The sequence below is a fragment of the Seriola aureovittata genome, chromosome 20 (assembly GCF_021018895.1).
Source record: "Seriola aureovittata isolate HTS-2021-v1 ecotype China chromosome 20, ASM2101889v1, whole genome shotgun sequence".
NCBI lineage: Eukaryota > Metazoa > Chordata > Actinopteri > Carangiformes > Carangidae > Seriola > Seriola aureovittata.
The window spans coordinates 21,855,452-21,873,153 of NC_079383.1; the positions used below are offsets into that span (position 1 = coordinate 21,855,452).

Sequence of the window (17,702 nt, forward strand, 5' to 3'; positions counted from 1 at the left end):
TGGAAAAGAGCCAGAGCATTAGACACTGAGTCTGGGCAACTCTCTGCCCCACTAATGGCACCTTCTAATTATTAGCTGGAAAACATTGGTGTTTTGTTTTAAAAAATATTGTTAAAGAGTAAATCACAAACCAATTAATCAACTTATTTCAAACTTTGCTTGAAATAATGTAAAAGATAAAAATTATACCAAATTATCAGACAAATTCACTTCATGAGTATCAATCCTTTTGACCCGTTTAATACTTGTGTGCAGCAACATGAATGAAACCAAACGCACAGACCTCAAACACGAGCACGTTTCTTCCAAATTAACTTTATTAGATCTGACTGAAACCTGTGGAATGTACAGGATCATCTCTGTACTGAATCAACCTTTGGCTCACTGCAGGTGAACCTTCTCTGGAGGATTTTCAGTCTAAAGCGCCTCCTCTCCTCCTCTGTCCTCCTCCATCTGCAGTAACAACAGGTAACAGACGGCAGAAAGGCTAAACTCCACCTGATCTGACTCTCATGTGGCTGCAGAGGAAGAAGAGGGGAGGAGGGAGGAGGCGTCTTTAAACCACAGATATGTCCTGCTCTCTTCCCTGCCTTCCTTCCTCCCTCCCTTCCTTCCTTCCTCCCTCCTTGTGGAAAAAACAAAAACAACAAAAAATGCCAAGATGAGTGGGATGGTTGTGTTGTCCAGCTGATGGGAACTTTATGGCAACGTCCCGGTTTGTTCTCCTCAGTCGTCGTCCACTGTGGGTGTGATGGTCACGCCCCTCCTGATCTGTCCCCAACCAATCAGACTGTCAGGAGAAAAGAGGAGACTCCAGGTTAGAGGAAGAAAACACTGTCAAACACTGAATGTCAAAATGAAAGTATGTAGAGGAAGAGCTGAGATGATAGACTGTGTTCACATCACGTGATGGACGGTAGCTTGTCAATGTTCACGTCACCACTTCGTCTTTGTCCATTGAGATAACTCTGCGATTTTGACAAGATCCTTACCGCCAGTGTTTCTCCACTCGTCGACTCAGAGCGATCTTCTCTCCGACTTCTGTGCAGACGGGGTTGGTGAGGACGATCTTGGCCAGATCGGCCTTGACGGCGCTGACGCGGCCGCCGGTCGACAGCGAGCCGATGTTCACCATCAGCACCTCATTCTTAGACAGCTTCTGGACCTGCAGGGACATAAAAAAACGAGGGCTGCCGTCACCACACCGATCATCTCAAACAAGGAAACTGATTAAACTTTTTGTCTCAGCTTGAATTCTGAGTTTCACTGCGTTTATGAGAATATAACAGACCCACTTTACAACTATAAAATAATTAATTCCAAGCCTATATAGAATAGAATATCTTAACTTAAATTAAAAGACGTTTCCAGGACCTGCCGGCACAGTTACAGCTCAGGAAAACATCTAGTTCAGAAGGTCTTTCCCATGATGCACAGCTCACCTTGGCAGCCTTCTTGTCTCCCTCTGTGCGGACTCCCAGCAGCCTCCTGAGCAGGAAATAGGAGATCTCCAGCTCGGTGAAGATCTCTGGCAGCGCTCCGACGGCACCCAGCACCTGACCGACCATACGATCGGCACGGCACAGCGTCGGGTCGATCTTCGTGCCCACACCTGCACGCAAACACATATTATAGTCAGTGATTTCTCATAAATCTGTCGGTTTCCTGTGACTAAGACGTGGCCGTCTCTCTTCACTAGAACTTAAAGTGTGTGAGCGTGGACCCACCGATCAGGCCTCCGGGTGCAGCGTACTGGAGGTCGTTGTGCTCAGCAAACAGAGAGACGATCTTGGAGAAGATGGGTTTGCACATCAGCTTTCCTTCCTGGTCTTTGGACACGATACCGGGCCGCACCTCGATCTCCTGACCCACCTGGAGGTCACACGGAGGAACAGACGACATATTAACAAAATAAATAAATGAATCAAATCCGACTTTGATACAGAAGCAGGTGTAATCTCTAAACAGAGGAGCTGTTTAAGTTCTTACATGCAGTTACTAAACTGATGTTAGTGGGTTTCAGGATCTTTTGTTTGACGCTCACCTTAAGCACGCCCTTTAGGATACTTCCTCCTGCCACGCCTCCTTTCAGGTCGTCAACTTCACAGCCGGGTTTGTTCACATCAAAGGATCTGATGACTGAAAGATGGAAGAGTAAAAATGTGAACAGACTTCAAACCAGTGAAATCTACTCACAGAGTGCAAGAAGGCTGAAAGAAGCCGCCTGTGTACGTGTGGGGTTTTTCTTACCGATGAGTCTGGGTTCGGAAATGAAGTCTCTGACGGGGACTGGAATCTTTTTGACGATGTATTCACAAACCACCTCGATGTTGTACTTCAGCTGGGCTGAGATAGGAATGATGGGAGCTCCCTCTGCCACCGTCCCTGCAGGAGAAACATTACACACAACATCAGGCGACGGTGATCAAGGTTTTAGAGAAAGAAGAAAGTGACATGAAGAGACACTGGTTTTCCAAACTGGAAAAATGCAGCTGGATCTGCTCTTTGTATAAGCATTTTGTTTTTGATCATTACTTTGAACTGATTGCGTTTAAATGATGATATCTTTCTTCTAAGCGACACTTTGTTGCTTCAGATTTTGAACGAACCCCTAACAGACGCCCTCTTCTTTGGAGTGTGGCTTTGTTCTGACTCACCCTGTACGAAAGCGAGGATCTGCTCGTACTGCTCTTTGGCCTGGCTCTCCTTCACCAGGTCGATCTTGTTCTGCAGGATGAGGATGTGCTTCAGCTTCATGATCTCTATGGCTGCCAGGTGCTCTGACGTCTGGGGCTGAGGACACGACTCGTTACCCGCTGGCACAAAGCGACGAGAACAAAACCCAGATTATTTCCAACCAGACTGGGAGATAATAAATTCAATTTCAGTCTTGTTTGTTGTTGGAGGGTGTTAAGCAGTCAGAGGTTTACCGATCAGCAGGAGAGCTGCGTCCATGACGGCGGCTCCGTTCAACATAGTTGCCATCAAAATGTCGTGACCAGGACAATCCACAAATGACACGTGTCTGTCAGAAAGAAGAGAAAGTCCTGTTGATGCATGTGCAAAGATTTTTACCATTTTACTGTCAAACTTCTGACAGAGTCGTTTGAAGAGAATCTGACACCCTTCACTGAAAACCCTTAAACTGTCCCTTTGAGCTCACCTGACCAGTTTGAAGTTGCCCTTGGTGCCGGAGATGTCTGTGGGAAACTCATCTGGAGTGCTGCTGCCACACGACCTGTAGCACTCTGGCCTGGGACAGCTGACATCATCCAGTTTATAGATCTAGGACACGATGGGAGGGTAAAAACATTCAAGTGAGTATAAGCTTCTCCAAACGAGGACGAGCTTTTATTATCAACACATAGCAGCTTAAAGAAGTCTCATGTTTTTATTTATGTACTTTTATCACACTGACACTTCCCTCTAAAAAGAGGTCAAGCAGAGGTCAAGTTAACAGAAACAGACTGTTTACCTTAGCATTAGCATATCCTAACTTGATGGTGATGTTCCTCTCCAGCTCATTCTTGAACCTGACAGTGTGAACGCCAGAAATGGCCTTCACTACTGTGGACTTTCCGTGGGCCACATGGCCGATGGTGCCTAGCAGAAGGAAGGGTGGGGGGTAGAGAAAGTCAAAAAACAGCCTCCATAATGGGAGCTAGTGTACCAAAACCAAAACAATGGTAAATATAGTTTAGCCCAATGATTGATTTCCATACCGATATTGATGGTGGCCTGTCTGCTGATGATCTCTTGGGACAGAGGTGTCAGGGTGGACACATCCTGGAGAGACAACCACACACATTAGACTGATCACACACTGAACAACAACACAGCAGAGCAGCGCTGCATCCCTCTGTTTAATCCCGGAGGTGAATGGGAACAAAAAGAGAGGGGGGCAGCACATTGACAAACATGCAAACTCATGAACTGGACACCCAAAGTTTAGTCCAGAGGCAGCGACATAAAACATTTCATGTAAAGCTATTAAAACTGTGCTATTGTGCACGCCTAAAAATATTTGATTGGACTAAATGACTACTCCATCAGCTTTTTGAACATAATTCAACAAAACACACGAACCATACATGAAGTTGGAGAACTGATCAAATAGCAAAGCATTTTGTTTCTGACCCATATCTAGTTTTATTTACTTTACTGTCTAACAGAAAAGGGAAGGTAACCTGATACACATCAATATGTAGACCTTCAACCAATATCCATGTAATTATATACTAATTAACTGTATAAACTGTTACTGTAACATAATTTAAAAGCCTAGGAAAACACTGGGATTACTCTGAACAGCATATTCTTCCATCACCATTGCGAACTCCATTGACATTTTTACCGATTTTATTATTTCAACTTGCCAAATGATGCCGTTTGGATAAAGCAGATACTATCACATAGAACAAAGATGGCGACTGTAGTAGCCACCGAATGTAACCATTATACATTATTACGACAATCTCCATTTTAAATGTTAATAAAATTGAGTCTAATCCTCGTGTCAGTGTTTGAGCGAGTGTCTGTGGCTCTCCGCCCCGCCGGGCCTGTCGTCATGTGCCGGGTGGCGGCGGCGCAGCACCGGCGACTGTTAACGTTAAGAATTGTCACCTTTTGTCTGACCGTTATAGCGACACGATGGCTCGACAGCTCCAAACATAAATGTACAAAGCTGTAAAAATCCGTAAAACAGACACTTACCAGAGAACTAAGGTCTTGTTTGGCCAGGTGAGGCTGACCAAGCGTTGTACCAGACTCATCCCCCGCCATCTTGAATGAAAAGGGTATGAAGAAGGCGGCTGCTGCGAATGCCTGATCAACCGAAACAAATACGTCGTTTTTCTTTTCCCGTTGTCAGATATTAAATCGAATGTAGTTCACTTTTTTGGGATTAGTAGGAAATCTCATAAATTTAGTGAAAGACGTGAGGTATTCATTTATTTTCACTTTGCAACTCGCGTGATTCATCCAAGTAACGGGAACGGGGTCCTTTCACAAAGGCTGATGCAATTTATTTCCACCGTGAAACAAATTTCACTTTATCAATTCAAATTGTTGCTCTTTATATCCCATCAACAACTGTGTATCACTAAAATAGACACAAGTTTGACTAACTTTTCCCTCTCCATTACGTAAAAAAAAAAATTCTTATTCGTGTGTCAGGTCCGTCGTTGTTTAGTGACGCCATCTATGGCGTTTTTTTGTAGTCCTGTTATGTGTTTTGTAGTTCTGTAATGTGTATAATGAGAAATCCTGGAGTACTGGTTTACCTGACTACAATTTCTGTTATCTAAATAACTATGATAATCAAATTAAATGCAATTTATCTGGACATATGCATAATTTAAACCATGAATATATTATGAGACACCAGGGCACAGACACTGTAAACGGCCCCTCATCCGTCTTACATGGAAAAAAGACACTAAGACTGAAAAAACACACACGATTACAAATAACACTGATGTCTTTGCGTTACTTTATGATAATTTTTCATTTCTTTGTGGTTTTTTTTAAGTCTTATTTCGTCTCTCTTTGCATTTGTTTTGTGTCTACAGCTGTTTTGTCTCAGATTTGTGTTTTTTCACGCATCTCTAGGTTATTTTGAATCAATTTTTGGTTAGTTTGTGTCTCTTACTGGTCATTTTTGCATCTCTTTGTGGTTCATTTAGATTCACTTTGTGGTTCTTTTGAGTCTGTTCTTGGTCATTTTGTCTCTTTTGAGACCTGTTTGCGTCTCTTTGTAGTTGTTTTGCATCTCTTTGTGGTTGTGTTGATTCTCTTAGAGGCATATCTCGTTGAAGTTATGTGTTTTTGTCAATACTTCATTGGTTTGCAACTTTTTGTGTTTGTTTCTCTTTGTAGTCATTTGCAGTTGTGTATCTTTGAAGGCGTTGTGTATCTCTTTGTTGTTGTAGCATATCTTTGTAGTCATTTTACTGACAATCTGAAAATGAAATGTTAACAGCACTTCAGCAGAGCCCCCTGTGCCCGGTTGACCCATTCAGTTAATCCTTCCATGGTTGAATATTTAAATGAATGATAGGCAATAGAAATGTTGAGCACAGCACGTTTTCAGGAACTGTCCGGATGTAACAAAGAGGGGAGTGAGGCATCTTGTCAATATACGATCTTTGCTGCACCGCACAACGCCCTTTAGTTCCGCCCAGAAGGGAAATGACGCCGGCGCAGAAAATGGCGTCCGCAAAGCCTGTGTACTGCTGTGGTTTGTTACCCGTCTAATTCAGAGGCAGAGTGGGGGGGTCTCTCCGTCTGGCAGATGGACGATAATAATATGGCAGTGCACCGCTGCCGTCCGCTTTCTTGAGCCCGGAATCGAACCCGCAACTTCATGTCCGAAGGAGCCAGAGCTGCCTGGTCGAAGAGGGGTTGTGGGGATTCGCACCGCCGAGGTGAGACGGCTAGATTCAGCAGCTAAGCTAACGCTGCTCCCCGGGTCGATTCCCCCCGTAGCTCCTGTCACCACAGCTGAGAATCGTGACAGTTAGTTGGGTCAGGAAGGTAGCTGGCTTTAGCTTCGGGATAAAACACCTGCCTTTATTGTACACTTCCTCCAACGTGATTAACGTCAGCTAGCAAGCTCGTACAGTCGCCTTCATGCTCGGATACCGGAGTTGAATGTGGACCGTTATGTGTAGCGTTAGCCTTTGTTTTGGGACATTAATCTTAGCGGGTAAGGTCTCTGTAGCACACCTTTACCTGCCGCTGTAATAAAGACAAACAGGGGTGACGGACGCTAGCTGTTCTAGCCCACTGTTTAACATTTAGCATTTTGCTTTGTCTTAAGAACCAACTCTGCCTGCCTGTCCGAGGCTCATTCCTTACTTTAAATATAATGACACAAAACAAACAAAAACTTCAATTTATAAAAAGTCACTTAACTTGAAATACTGTCTTTTTTTTTTTTTGTGGGTGATAGGTATAGTGTAAATGAAGTTAGCTGCAGGCTAGTAAGTGAGCTGGTAGACTCTGTGCAGGCTGTCAACCTGTTGTTTTTCTTTCTCACCGACTCAGGTCAGTCAGAGGCTGAGACATTATAATACCAAACTACACCGGGATGTATGTGAATGTTAGAGGAGCTGTTGTCTGTGAAATGTAATATAAAATATGTCTTCACTTAGTAGCTGCCACTGAAACTGGAGGTTCAAGTTTTTATTGTGATACTTGGCAACTTAACCTCCACAATTATCTTTTCACACGTAGAAGTATTGTGGATTATTGCTGTAATGACTAGAGGACTAAATGATTAGTTAATTGGATAATAATCAATTGTAGTTTCAGTAATTAATTCATGCATAATTGTAGTTAGTTATCTGTGAAAAAGTACCAATCAGATTGTTGTTCTCAGATTGATAAATTATGGCTGGACCTGCTTTTCTGTGTTTCACTGTGGCATCTTAACTTGAAATGTTTGTTGGTCAAATAAAATATCCAAAACTTACACTTAGTGAATGATCCAATTAAATAAAATAATAGTTGTAGCCCTATGAGTAATAATGGAATAAGTGGAAAATAGTTGCAGTAGTTGTGATATTGTTTGTACAGTTTGTGTCCCGGCTCCTCTTCACTGTCTTATGGGTCTTTTTCTTGTCTCCTTTTGTTAGAACCAGGGAAACATAAACACAGGAAATGCGAGCGGCCCCTTAGCGCTCAGCCGTCAAAGCCTGTGATTGTTCGCCCGGGCTCCAAAAGGTACGATTTTCCACCCTGAAGCATTGCATGTTAGACCTGAACTCCAGCAGGATTTCACCTTTAACTCATCAGCCTTCTTTCTCCTCATCCACCCCTCCCTCACACAGCTTGCTTCATTTAACACCCCCTGTATTTTGGGATGTTACAGGGAAGACAAGTGGTTACAGGTTTGTCAGTACAGTCACGGCACTGCTGAAGTGTCCTTTAGCAAGACTCCATGACTAATGTTATACTGCTGAGCATCATGTCGTGCACAGGGATCAGGGTCAATGCAGCATCTTTTACTTGTTAGAGGTTAAAAGTTTTAAAAACTCTTATTTTATAAATTAAAAAGTCACCTTAAATGAAAGATTGGAATTGTAATGATTTGTTGTGTGTATCTTATTACACTATAATACCTACAGTTCTAGTTGGGCTTGAGTTTGACCCACTTCTCTGCCCACTGCCACAGAAAAGTTTTGATATTTAACATTGCATGTCCTTCATTTAAAGGCCTCATGTCTCATTTCATCCACGGCAGAAAAGGTCATGTTCAGCTGAAAGTAGTTTTGTGTGTGTTTTTACTTGTTTGTTGATATTAAAAGATGATTCTGGTTTATTACAACTTGAGACTTAATTTGATAGCTAGTTAATCATTTCTATCAGTTATGGTAATACTGTAATAGTTAAAGTAATTGTTGAAAAAGAAATAACTAAAAAAAAACCCACAATGGTCAGACAATCAGAGAAGTAAAAGTCTTTTTTGATCCATTTTCATGATTAGAGCTGCAATAATTAGCCTGTTAATCAATCAGTCAGTCGAAAGAAAATTAATCAGCATCTATTTTAATAATCAATTGATTGTTTCTGTCGTTTTTCTTTTTCTTTTTGCAGCTTTTCTTTGTCACCTGTGATAGTAAATGAATTATCTTTGTTTTCTGGACCGTTGGCTGGAAAATAATAATTCGAGTTTGAATGTCAGGCTGTGATTGTGATGAGTGTTTTTTCATTTTTCATTTTATAAACTAAATGGAGGATTAATTCATAGAGAGGATGTTGGTATATTCCCTGATCTCAGATGTTGAGCACGATATTATTATTATAGATAGAAATGATGGACAGAACTACACTAATACAAATACTCAGGTTGTGATAAACTGGAATAATCCTTTAACCATTAACTAACCATAAATTTCCATGCAATAATCATTTTAACATATATATATATATGAGAAGTGAACAAATTGTTGTTTCTCTTCTGTTGACATACACAATATGGCCAAAAGTATGTGGACACGAAAAGGTTCAGGTGTCCGCATACTTTTGGCCATTGTAGAAGATATTTAACATGCGCAGACGTCCTTGTTTGGCTTTTTTATTGCAGACGTTCACGCTTTAATGTGGCGGTTGTGTTGGCTTTGTCGTCCAGGTGATTGACGCTCAGAAAAGGGACATTGTTAGCATCTACTGGACACAAGGGGCACTGTCCTCTGATTGGCTCGGACAACCCCCTCTGACATGCCCGTGGCCAATCAGAGGTGAGTGTGCTGTGTGTGTGTGTGTGTTTGTGTGTTTGTTTACTTTTGCACTTTTGATGAATGACTGAGTTTGTGTTGGTGTGCAGGTGACATGTGTTTGTGTTTCTAGTCTTTCCTGTTTTCAAAAACTGGGTGAAGTTCAATGTAAGCTTTGAGTGTGTGTTCATGTTGTCACCTTTTCTCTCTGTGGTTTGTGTGTGTGTGTGTGTGGTTGTGTATTTTCATGCTGAAGAGATTGGACTAATGACGTGCTGGATGTTTTTTTTCTCCTTTTCTTTCTCTTTATTTTCCACTAACCTGACTGTGTTGCAGGGGAGTGGGGTATTTCCCCAGTGTGTCAGCAAAGAATCACACACAGTACGTTTGGTGGTTGTTAGGATGCAGCAGCTGAAGTGCTGAGCTTTTAATGCTGAGCGTCCTATTGAATGCCCTTCCAGTCCCAGACTTGCTGTTTCCAGCAGCTCTCAAACAAACATAATCCTTTCCTGGGAGAAACTCGCATCTTTGTTTTTGCTGAACTCATCCTCTAGAAGCTTTTAATTCTAGTTCCCTGCACTAGACAGCTGTAGCCAAGTTCAGTATTTTGACCCTAAAGATCAGTCGTAACGCCTCACGCTGTCTCCCTCCCCTTCCTGTCCTTCACGCCTTCAGGTGTGTTATGTCGGGGGCGGATGTGGAGGTGTACCTGTCCCAGGTACACGATGGGAGTGTGTCGTCGGGCTTCCGGGCGCTGTACGAGGAGCGTCTGCTGCTGGACGTCACGCTGTTGATAGAGGAGCACCACTTCCAGGTACACAAACAAAGCTGGAGACACGTATGTTGCATTAAATGTCCATATAGTAAGTTATATATTGATATCTATAGGTTCTATATTAATACGGTGACAGAGAAATGCACACAGCCTGTATTCAGAAACTGAGCCTTAAAACCAGCCGTCAGGACTTCTGGAACTTTGTGATGTCACAACAAAGCAGTCACCAAGCCCCGCCCACCTGGACCCACCATCCAAACCTTTACAGGATTTGGTTTCTCTGAGTGTTTTTACCTGAAATCTGCTTTATTTTTATTCTAGTTATGGATCAAAACTTTTAGTAAAACGCAGGAAAAGTGCAAAATAAAGGACTTTTTAAATGCATGGTGTTTTTAAAGCCCTGGTCTGGGATGTTTATATAAAAACATGTTATATAAGAAGATCTGACAGATCTGTTCATAAAGTTGTTGAAAATATAAAAGCACTTGATGAGAGGAAATATCAGAAACTTAGAGGCTGTAAAAAAAAGCGACGTCTGGCTGCGTGAAGTGGACGGATTAGACCTGAGGCAGATTCTGAAGAGTCTGCTGGATTATATTTGTTCTGCATTAACAGGATTTCTTTGAGAACTATTAGAAATGTTCAAACACATGTGGATTTTGAAATTTAGTGTGGGTTCTTTGTAAATGTTAAGTGAAGGAGGAGATTTAAATACACTGTGTTTTGAAAGACTGGAAGAATGAAGTTGAAAGAAAACTGACTTTAATGGTTGATTGAAATGTTTTATATAAAGGGAAAGTGGTATCGTAGCGATCAGTGTTTTATATACAGTATATATGGTGTCTGTGCTGATGTACGGAGGAGTGTGTTCTATAAGGGAAGTGGAAACGGCCTCAGTCACCACACTGATGAAGGCAAGGCAGCTGGAAGTGTTTGTTGAATAAAGCATGGTGTGCTGGAGAAGAGTCCTGCCTCATTGTTTAAATTTTGATGTCAACAGAATCCATCTTTTATTCCTACAGAGAGAGGAGGTCACTTCATCTCAGTTCTTCCTCTGTAGGAATAAATCGTATGTGTCGTTTACTTTCGAGCTGCCAGACTGTAATTGGCTAAAGATATTTTCTACCATCTGGAGAGTTTGTATTTTTAAAATTCTTTGTGTGAGAAATTTTCTGAGCAGCTGAATTCACTGAGTTCTGCGAGATATCCTGCAACAAACCGAGTGGAGTGTGTAGACGGAAAGACGCGACCAGAGGACGTGGCTTCGCTGTCCTGTCCTAATGTGTGTCCGTCCTCCTTCAGGCCCACAAGGCGCTTCTGGCCACGCAGAGCGACTACTTCCGGGTCATGTTCACGGCGGACATGAGGGAGAGGGACCAGGACAAGATCCACATGAAGGGGCTGACGGCCGCTGGGTTCGGCCACATCCTCCGCTTCATGTACTACGGCTCGCTGGAGCTCAGCATGCCCACTGTGCAAGAGATCCTGCAGGTAGCCAACACGAGTGCCGGCTCTGTGCCTGTCCTTGTTTTTCCTCGCCATCACAACGCCCTCTCTAACCCGCTCCCTCTGTTTCCTCCTCCTGTCCCGGCAGGCGGCCATGTACGTCCAGCTGACGGAGGCGGTGGAGTTCTGCTGCTCCTTCCTGCTGGCCAAGATCTGCCTGGAGAACTGCGCCGAAGTCATGCGGCTCCTGGAGGACTTCAGCGTGGGCGTGGAGGGCGTCCAGGAGCAGCTCGACAACTTCCTACTCGACAACTTTGTCCCCCTCATGAGCCGACCCGACTTCCTGTCCTACCTCAGCCTGGAGAGACTGCAGGTTCGGTTGTTGTCCGCACGCTTAACAAGACTTTTAAAATGATTCATTCAGCACAGATGAAGTTTGCAACATTCTGTGTGTGTGTGTGTGTGTGTGTGTGTGTGTGTGTGTGTGTGTGTGTGTGTGTGTGTGTGTGTGTGTGTGTGTGTGTGTGTGTTGTGTGTGTGTGTGTGTGTGTGTGTGTGTGACCCAGGCGTACCTGAACAGCGACGCTCTGAGCCGCTTCCCAGAAATCGAGCTGTACGAAGCTGTTCAGTCGTGGCTGCGACACGACCGGCGGCGCTGGAGGCACACGGACACCATCGTGCAGTCCATCCGCTTCTGTCTCATGACGCCCGCCAACATCTTTGAGAAGGTGGGTGCTGATCCCGGCAGCTGAGGGTTTTTATTGTGTCTCCTCCTGACGGCGGTCCTGAGTGTCGGCTGGTGTCTGTCCTCAGGTGAAGACGTCAGAGTTCTACCGTTACTCCAGACAGCTGAGGCAGGAGGTGGACCAGGCGCTCAGCTACTTCCATGATGTCAACCAGCAACCTCTGGTGGAGACGCGCTCCAACCGCATCCGCTCCGTCCGCCCGCAGACCGCCGTCTTCAGGGGGATGATCGGTCACAGTATGGTCAACAGCAAGATCCTGCTGCTGCAGCGCCCAAAGGTGTCTGCTCGTTTTTGCGTCCGGGAGGGGCTCGTTTGACCGTAGGGATGGGAGGCAGTCATTTTCTGGATTCAGTAAATTCAGTAATCCTGCAGCTGACCATGACCTCTGACCTTTGAGTTGTGTTTGACTTTGATCAGGATTTATTGTTGATCTGGAATCGGCGTCTGTCTCGGGTTCACTAACTGCTCTTGTGATCCTTCAGGTGTGGTGGGAGCTGGAGGGACCTCAGGTGCCACTGCGACCGGACTGCCTGGCTATTGTCAACAACTTTGCCTTCCTGTTGGGCGGAGAGGAGCTGGGGCCCGACGGGGAGTTTCACGCTTCCTCCAAAGTCTACCGCTACGACCCTCGCCAGAACTCCTGGCTACGCATGGCGGACATGTCCGTGCCCAGGTTAGAGCGGCCCAAAGCCTCCGACTACATTCTTTGTGTTGTTGTTGTTTCTTCTTTTCTGTCTTTATCGTCACGTTATGTGGAGGTCCAGATGTTCTTACAGATGTTCTTACAGATGTTCTTACAGACAACAAGCTTCAAATGAACTCTTCATTTATCGATACACATTCATGGTGCTTGTTGTTTGCAGGTCAGAGTTTGCTGTGGGCGTCATCGGCAAGTTTATCTACGCGGTGGCGGGCCGGACGCGAGACGAGACCTTCTACTCCACAGAGCGCTACGACATCACAGAGGACCGCTGGGAGTTCGTGGACCCGTACCCGGTAAACAAGTACGGTCACGAGGGAACGGTCCTCAATGGAAAACTGTACATCACTGGTGGAATCACGTCCTCCTCCACCTCCAAACAGGTGTGTGTGTTTGATCCGGGGCGGGAAGCCGGAGGTGGGGGAGGAGGAGGGAGCTCGGGCGGCTCGGACGCACACAGGACACGCGCCGGCCGAGGCCCCCTGCTGCCCGGCACTCACGCCAGCTGCTGGGAGAACAAATCCAAAATGAACTACGCCCGTTGCTTCCACAAGATGATCTCTCACAACGGGAAGCTGTACGTGTTCGGAGGCGTGTGCGTGATCCTGCGGGCTTCCTTCGAGTCGCAGGGCTGCCCGTCCACCGAGGTGTACGACCCAGAGACTGACGAGTGGACCATCCTCGCCTCCATGCCCATTGGGCGCAGCGGCCACGGGGTGGCGGTGTTGGACAGGCAGATCATGGTGCTGGGCGGCCTGTGTTACAACGGCCACTACAGTGACTCCATCCTCACCTTCGACCCCGACGAAAACAAGTGGAAGGAGGACGAGTATCCCAGGATGCCTTGCAAACTGGACGGTCTGCAGGTGTGCAGCCTGCATTTCCCAGAGTATGTGCTAGAGCACGTCAGACGCTGCAGCTGAGGTCTGCTCCACAACACGCCTCCTTTTATAGAAATGGGAATGCACTGTTCAAGGACTGAAGTCTCCCGCTGGGAGACCAGGTGTTTACAGGTGAGAGACTCTAATGATGTGCAGGCTTTTAACCTAGAGACCAGCACTTACCTAAGGTAAGGAAAAGATGGCTGGGGCCATAGATTCGCTCTTCTTACTGAAGGCAGTCGAAGCGTGGCGCGGTTACACGCCACACGTTAACAGTCAGCTTGAACATTTTCAGAATTAGCTTTCTCAGAAAATTAAGGAAAATAATGGTGGGGAGAAAAAAAGGTTTCATTCTGCTGGTTTATGTTTGGACTGTGGTCAGTTTCCTATTCTACTACTCACCTACTGTATTAAGCTGTCCAGTCAGGCTTACTGCAGAAACGCACTGGAAGCGTCAGAGTCATTCATTTACAAAGGGAACCTGCTTTTATTTTACTCCATCTTCACCAGTCAATGAAAACCTGAAGTCTCGTCTGAATTATGCGTCTCCTCCTGCGTCGCAGCCATCCACCTATTTAAAGGCAAACACATCCTGTATATCTTTAATCCAGTTGCTCTTGTTGAGAAATAGGTTAGTGACGATTTCCACCGATCACAAAACGCCCTGTCAGATATATAACAGCAAGTTAAAGCGTACAATGAGGTATATAAACAAAATGTAACACTATATACTGTAGTGTAGTTGATATCATAGCCTGTCTCCAAGTATACGAAGCAGATTAGAGAATGGAGACCGTTAAACATGACGATGTTGCCACAGATGCTGCTGACGCTTCAGGCTGCCGCTGTAATCTGCCCGATTACAAATCCATAAATTCAGGTTTCGCTTCCAGTGCGTTTTGGCTTTTTCCTCCTAATTCTGCTCTTTACTCCCAGATATCCACTCCACTGTGCTCATGTCCATATAACGTCACCGTGTCTTTCTGTGTCCCCTCTCCTCCCTCTGTCTCATAGTTTGAGAATATTTGTGTGTGTGTGGATGAGCGAGAGCTGAACGCAAGATTGAGAGGGAAAAAAAGATAAAAAAACGCCGCACAACTCCATGGTACACGATGGTTCGTTCTTCATACGGTGACGATGTCGTAGGCGGAGGTAACGTCTCGGAGCGGTCCTGTATCTGTCCAGTCACTGGCAGTGCTTTACTTACTCTCATCTACATTCCCTGCACTTTATTGCCTCTGGTTGGGTGCAACAGTTCACCAGCTAAACCTTCCAAGCAGCTGTAGTGTCACAACACGCCTGTAACGCTGGAGACGTTTAGCAGTGTCTGAAATTAACTGTCTGTCTGACTCGCAGTGAACGCACCATGAAATATGCAGCAAGTTAAAATCATCGAAGAACATGTTGATATTCTTAAACTAAACCTTCTGCAAGAGAAGATGATTCGTAAAACAACTTGATGGATACGAGCTGTTCACGAGGAGGTCGTTATTATAATCAAAGGCCCTAAAATAGTGTCAGAAAGCTTCCTGCTCTGCTGCGTTTGTGGAACAGATTCATTCACAGAAATATTATCAAAGAGTGAAAACAAGATTTTTACACAGCAGAGCTTCAGGTCCTGCAGTCACAGACTTAGTTGTATGGCTGCTGTTAAGTATTCAGTTATGATTCATCCATATATCCTTTTTTTAATCTGTAAAATGTCAAAATAAATTGCCAAAAAAAAAAAAAAATGCCCGTCACAGCTTCTCAGAGCTCAAGGTGACGTCTTTAAACGTCGTCTTTGTTTGACCATCAGTATAAAACCCACAGGCTTTCATTCAATAACGAAATATGACAAAGAAAATCAGAAAGTCCGCACAGGAGTGAGAGAAGTTTCCAAGTTTCTGTGCAGTAAAATGCACCAGTAAAAATCCCCAGATGTTCCTGTAAACCAGTGAAGCTCAGTAGAATCAACACCAGCCAGTGTTTCCAGATGTTTGTCCACTGAAGCGTTTGTCAGGCTGTTAATTTCAGACACTGAGATCTCACCTGGAGCACTTCAGCCATGTCAGAGGAGTTACTCAGCAGATGTCCAGCGCCTTGACCCTGCAGCCCAGCAGCTCCTTGTCCTTTCTGGATATTTATTTTTCCTTTTTTTTTTTTTAAATTTTTTAAATTTTTATTTTCATGAGCCAACTGTGAAAAGGGCTAGAGCACACACTGATGCAGTTCTGTCTGTCAGCCGCGTATTTAAGTTATTTATTTTGTGAGGTATTGCTTTTCACCGAGCTATGCAGTTACAGTAGTCGGATTATTTATTATGAGAAGAATTTCATTGTGAGCCGTATTGTTTTCAGTCCTTGTCTTCGTTCCTCGTCTCACCCTCGGCCGTCTGTCCTCCTCCACCTCAGCAGCACTGCATGTGGCTGATGAATGGATGCTGTGGAGAAACGTCTCCCGGGTTCCCAAGAAGAGAGTCAGTGAGCCTATAGGTGGAAATATTTGAACATTTTTCTTTGGTCTTAACACATGAACAGGTGCATTTTAAAGGAGAATACTGGTGTCATTTCAAATTACAGTCCAGTTATCACCGTGTCCAGCAACTTTACCTTTCCTTTCATGCAAATGAAGATTCACCAGATGGTAAATTTTCAGGTTTTCCATCATTTCCAAAACATAAATTGTTGGTGGCAGATTTCAATTTGATTCTCTGGTATTATCTTTTAATTCATGATTCTTTGAATCAACATTGTCCCTGTTGTCCATACACGAACCTGAAAACCTGAGCCGCAGCGTTACAGTGTTGATGCGATGCCACCTGGGTTCGTATTTTTGGGGAAATCTTCAACGCTTCATGTCACTGGCAGAGATCTGAGATTGTGTACATTTCCTCTGTGAACGCCTCAGCAGTGAGAAGTTGTGTGTGTCCCTGTGGACTTTTAACGTAATCTCAGTTTTCTAATTTGGGGAAATGTTTGAAAGCAAAAAAAATAAATAAATAAAATGCATTTAACGCAGGAGGGCTGCAACTGAAGATTATTTTCTTAGTCGATTAATCGTTTAGTCCGAAAAAATGTCCGTCATAATTTCCTACAGCTGAAGGTGACGTCTTCAAATGTCTTGTTTAAACCCAAAGATCTGTCATTTACTGTAAAAAGAAAAGCGATTAATCAACTAATCGTTGCAGCTCTGAAACGCAGCCGTTGCACTACTTGTCATTTCACAAATGTTTTGCCATCAAACCTGGTAAAACAGGAGTGAAATGAAAATAGAAAACACTAAGTCAAAGGAAAATAAGCTATTTTTGCTTTCAGACTCTATTCTATCCCAAATTTCTAAACTTTTTTTTTAAACTTTCAGATATTTTTATTCAAATTCTTCACACTTCACATTTTATTTTCTCATTTTTGCACTTTTTTTTCCTGGTCACTTTTCTTTTTTTTTTTTACGCCTCAACAATCTTTAAAAGCCACAGGAGTCTCACATGTGCTGAACACACACATGGTCACACTGTCGGAGGCATGTGTGGTTGGGAATCAAGCCTCTTTTTAAATCCACGTCCCTCTTACATTACTCTGATACCATGAACATCACATCTGTCACTCTGCAGTCCTCTCGCTGCTCCTCCTCTCATGATGCTCTTTAAAGAAGAAACATGTACCTGATGAAGTACTACTGTCCTGAGTTGAGGCACATTCAGTCATAGCGCAGCATCCTTTAGTCCACCAGTCTTCAGTCTGTCAGTAGGAAAACAGAATAGAGGATTAAAAAAAAAAAAACATACCTTGCTACAACGACTGTATCCGAAAAAGAAAGTAAAATCAGATTAACATATCTTATAATCTGAGTAGAAACTCTTTGGAAACGATTTGTAACTTCTTTCCAGAAATAAATGTTCATATTGGTCAACTTTCAGCTGCTTTTCTGACTGCTTTTATATCTGTCTCTATCTGA

The 17,702-nt window shown here is 44.0% G+C and overlaps 2 protein-coding genes across 5 annotated transcripts; one reads left to right on the forward strand and one right to left on the reverse strand.

Moving 5' to 3' along the window:
* Positions 1-299: 299 nt before the first annotated feature.
* On the reverse strand, positions 300-4,857 carry eif2s3 (eukaryotic translation initiation factor 2, subunit 3 gamma). The gene is made up of 12 exons (XM_056365030.1): positions 4,714-4,857; positions 3,723-3,786; positions 3,476-3,603; positions 3,164-3,285; positions 2,931-3,025; positions 2,658-2,816; positions 2,251-2,385; positions 2,045-2,139; positions 1,728-1,872; positions 1,443-1,612; positions 993-1,165; positions 300-790 (listed from the first exon to the last, which is right to left on the reverse strand). The coding sequence occupies exons 1-12, from the start codon at positions 4,780-4,782 to the stop codon at positions 727-729; spliced, it is 1,419 nt and encodes a 472-aa protein (XP_056221005.1). The 5' UTR covers positions 4,783-4,857; the 3' UTR covers positions 300-726.
* A 1,295-nt stretch (positions 4,858-6,152) lies between these two features.
* Positions 6,153-17,663, forward strand: klhl15 (kelch-like family member 15). 4 transcript variants are annotated; one of them, XR_008826184.1, is made up of 10 exons: positions 6,153-6,425; positions 7,638-7,725; positions 9,894-10,032; positions 11,296-11,484; positions 11,588-11,812; positions 12,006-12,167; positions 12,253-12,462; positions 12,668-12,858; positions 13,049-13,898; positions 14,781-17,663. XR_008826184.1 is itself a non-coding variant. In XM_056365019.1 (10 exons), exons 3-10 carry the CDS (start codon positions 9,223-9,225, stop codon positions 13,806-13,808), a joined length of 1,896 nt encoding a protein of 631 aa, XP_056220994.1. In that variant the 5' UTR covers positions 6,374-6,425; positions 7,638-7,725; positions 9,134-9,222; the 3' UTR covers positions 13,809-17,663. The 4 variants fall into 4 exon arrangements, 3 of the variants coding, with proteins under 3 accessions (XP_056220993.1, XP_056220994.1, XP_056220995.1); XM_056365019.1 differs by adding an exon at positions 9,134-9,242 and having other exon boundaries at positions 6,374-6,425; positions 13,049-17,663; XM_056365020.1 differs by adding an exon at positions 9,089-9,242 and having other exon boundaries at positions 6,405-6,425; positions 13,049-17,663.
* The last annotated feature ends 39 nt before the right edge of the window (positions 17,664-17,702 follow it).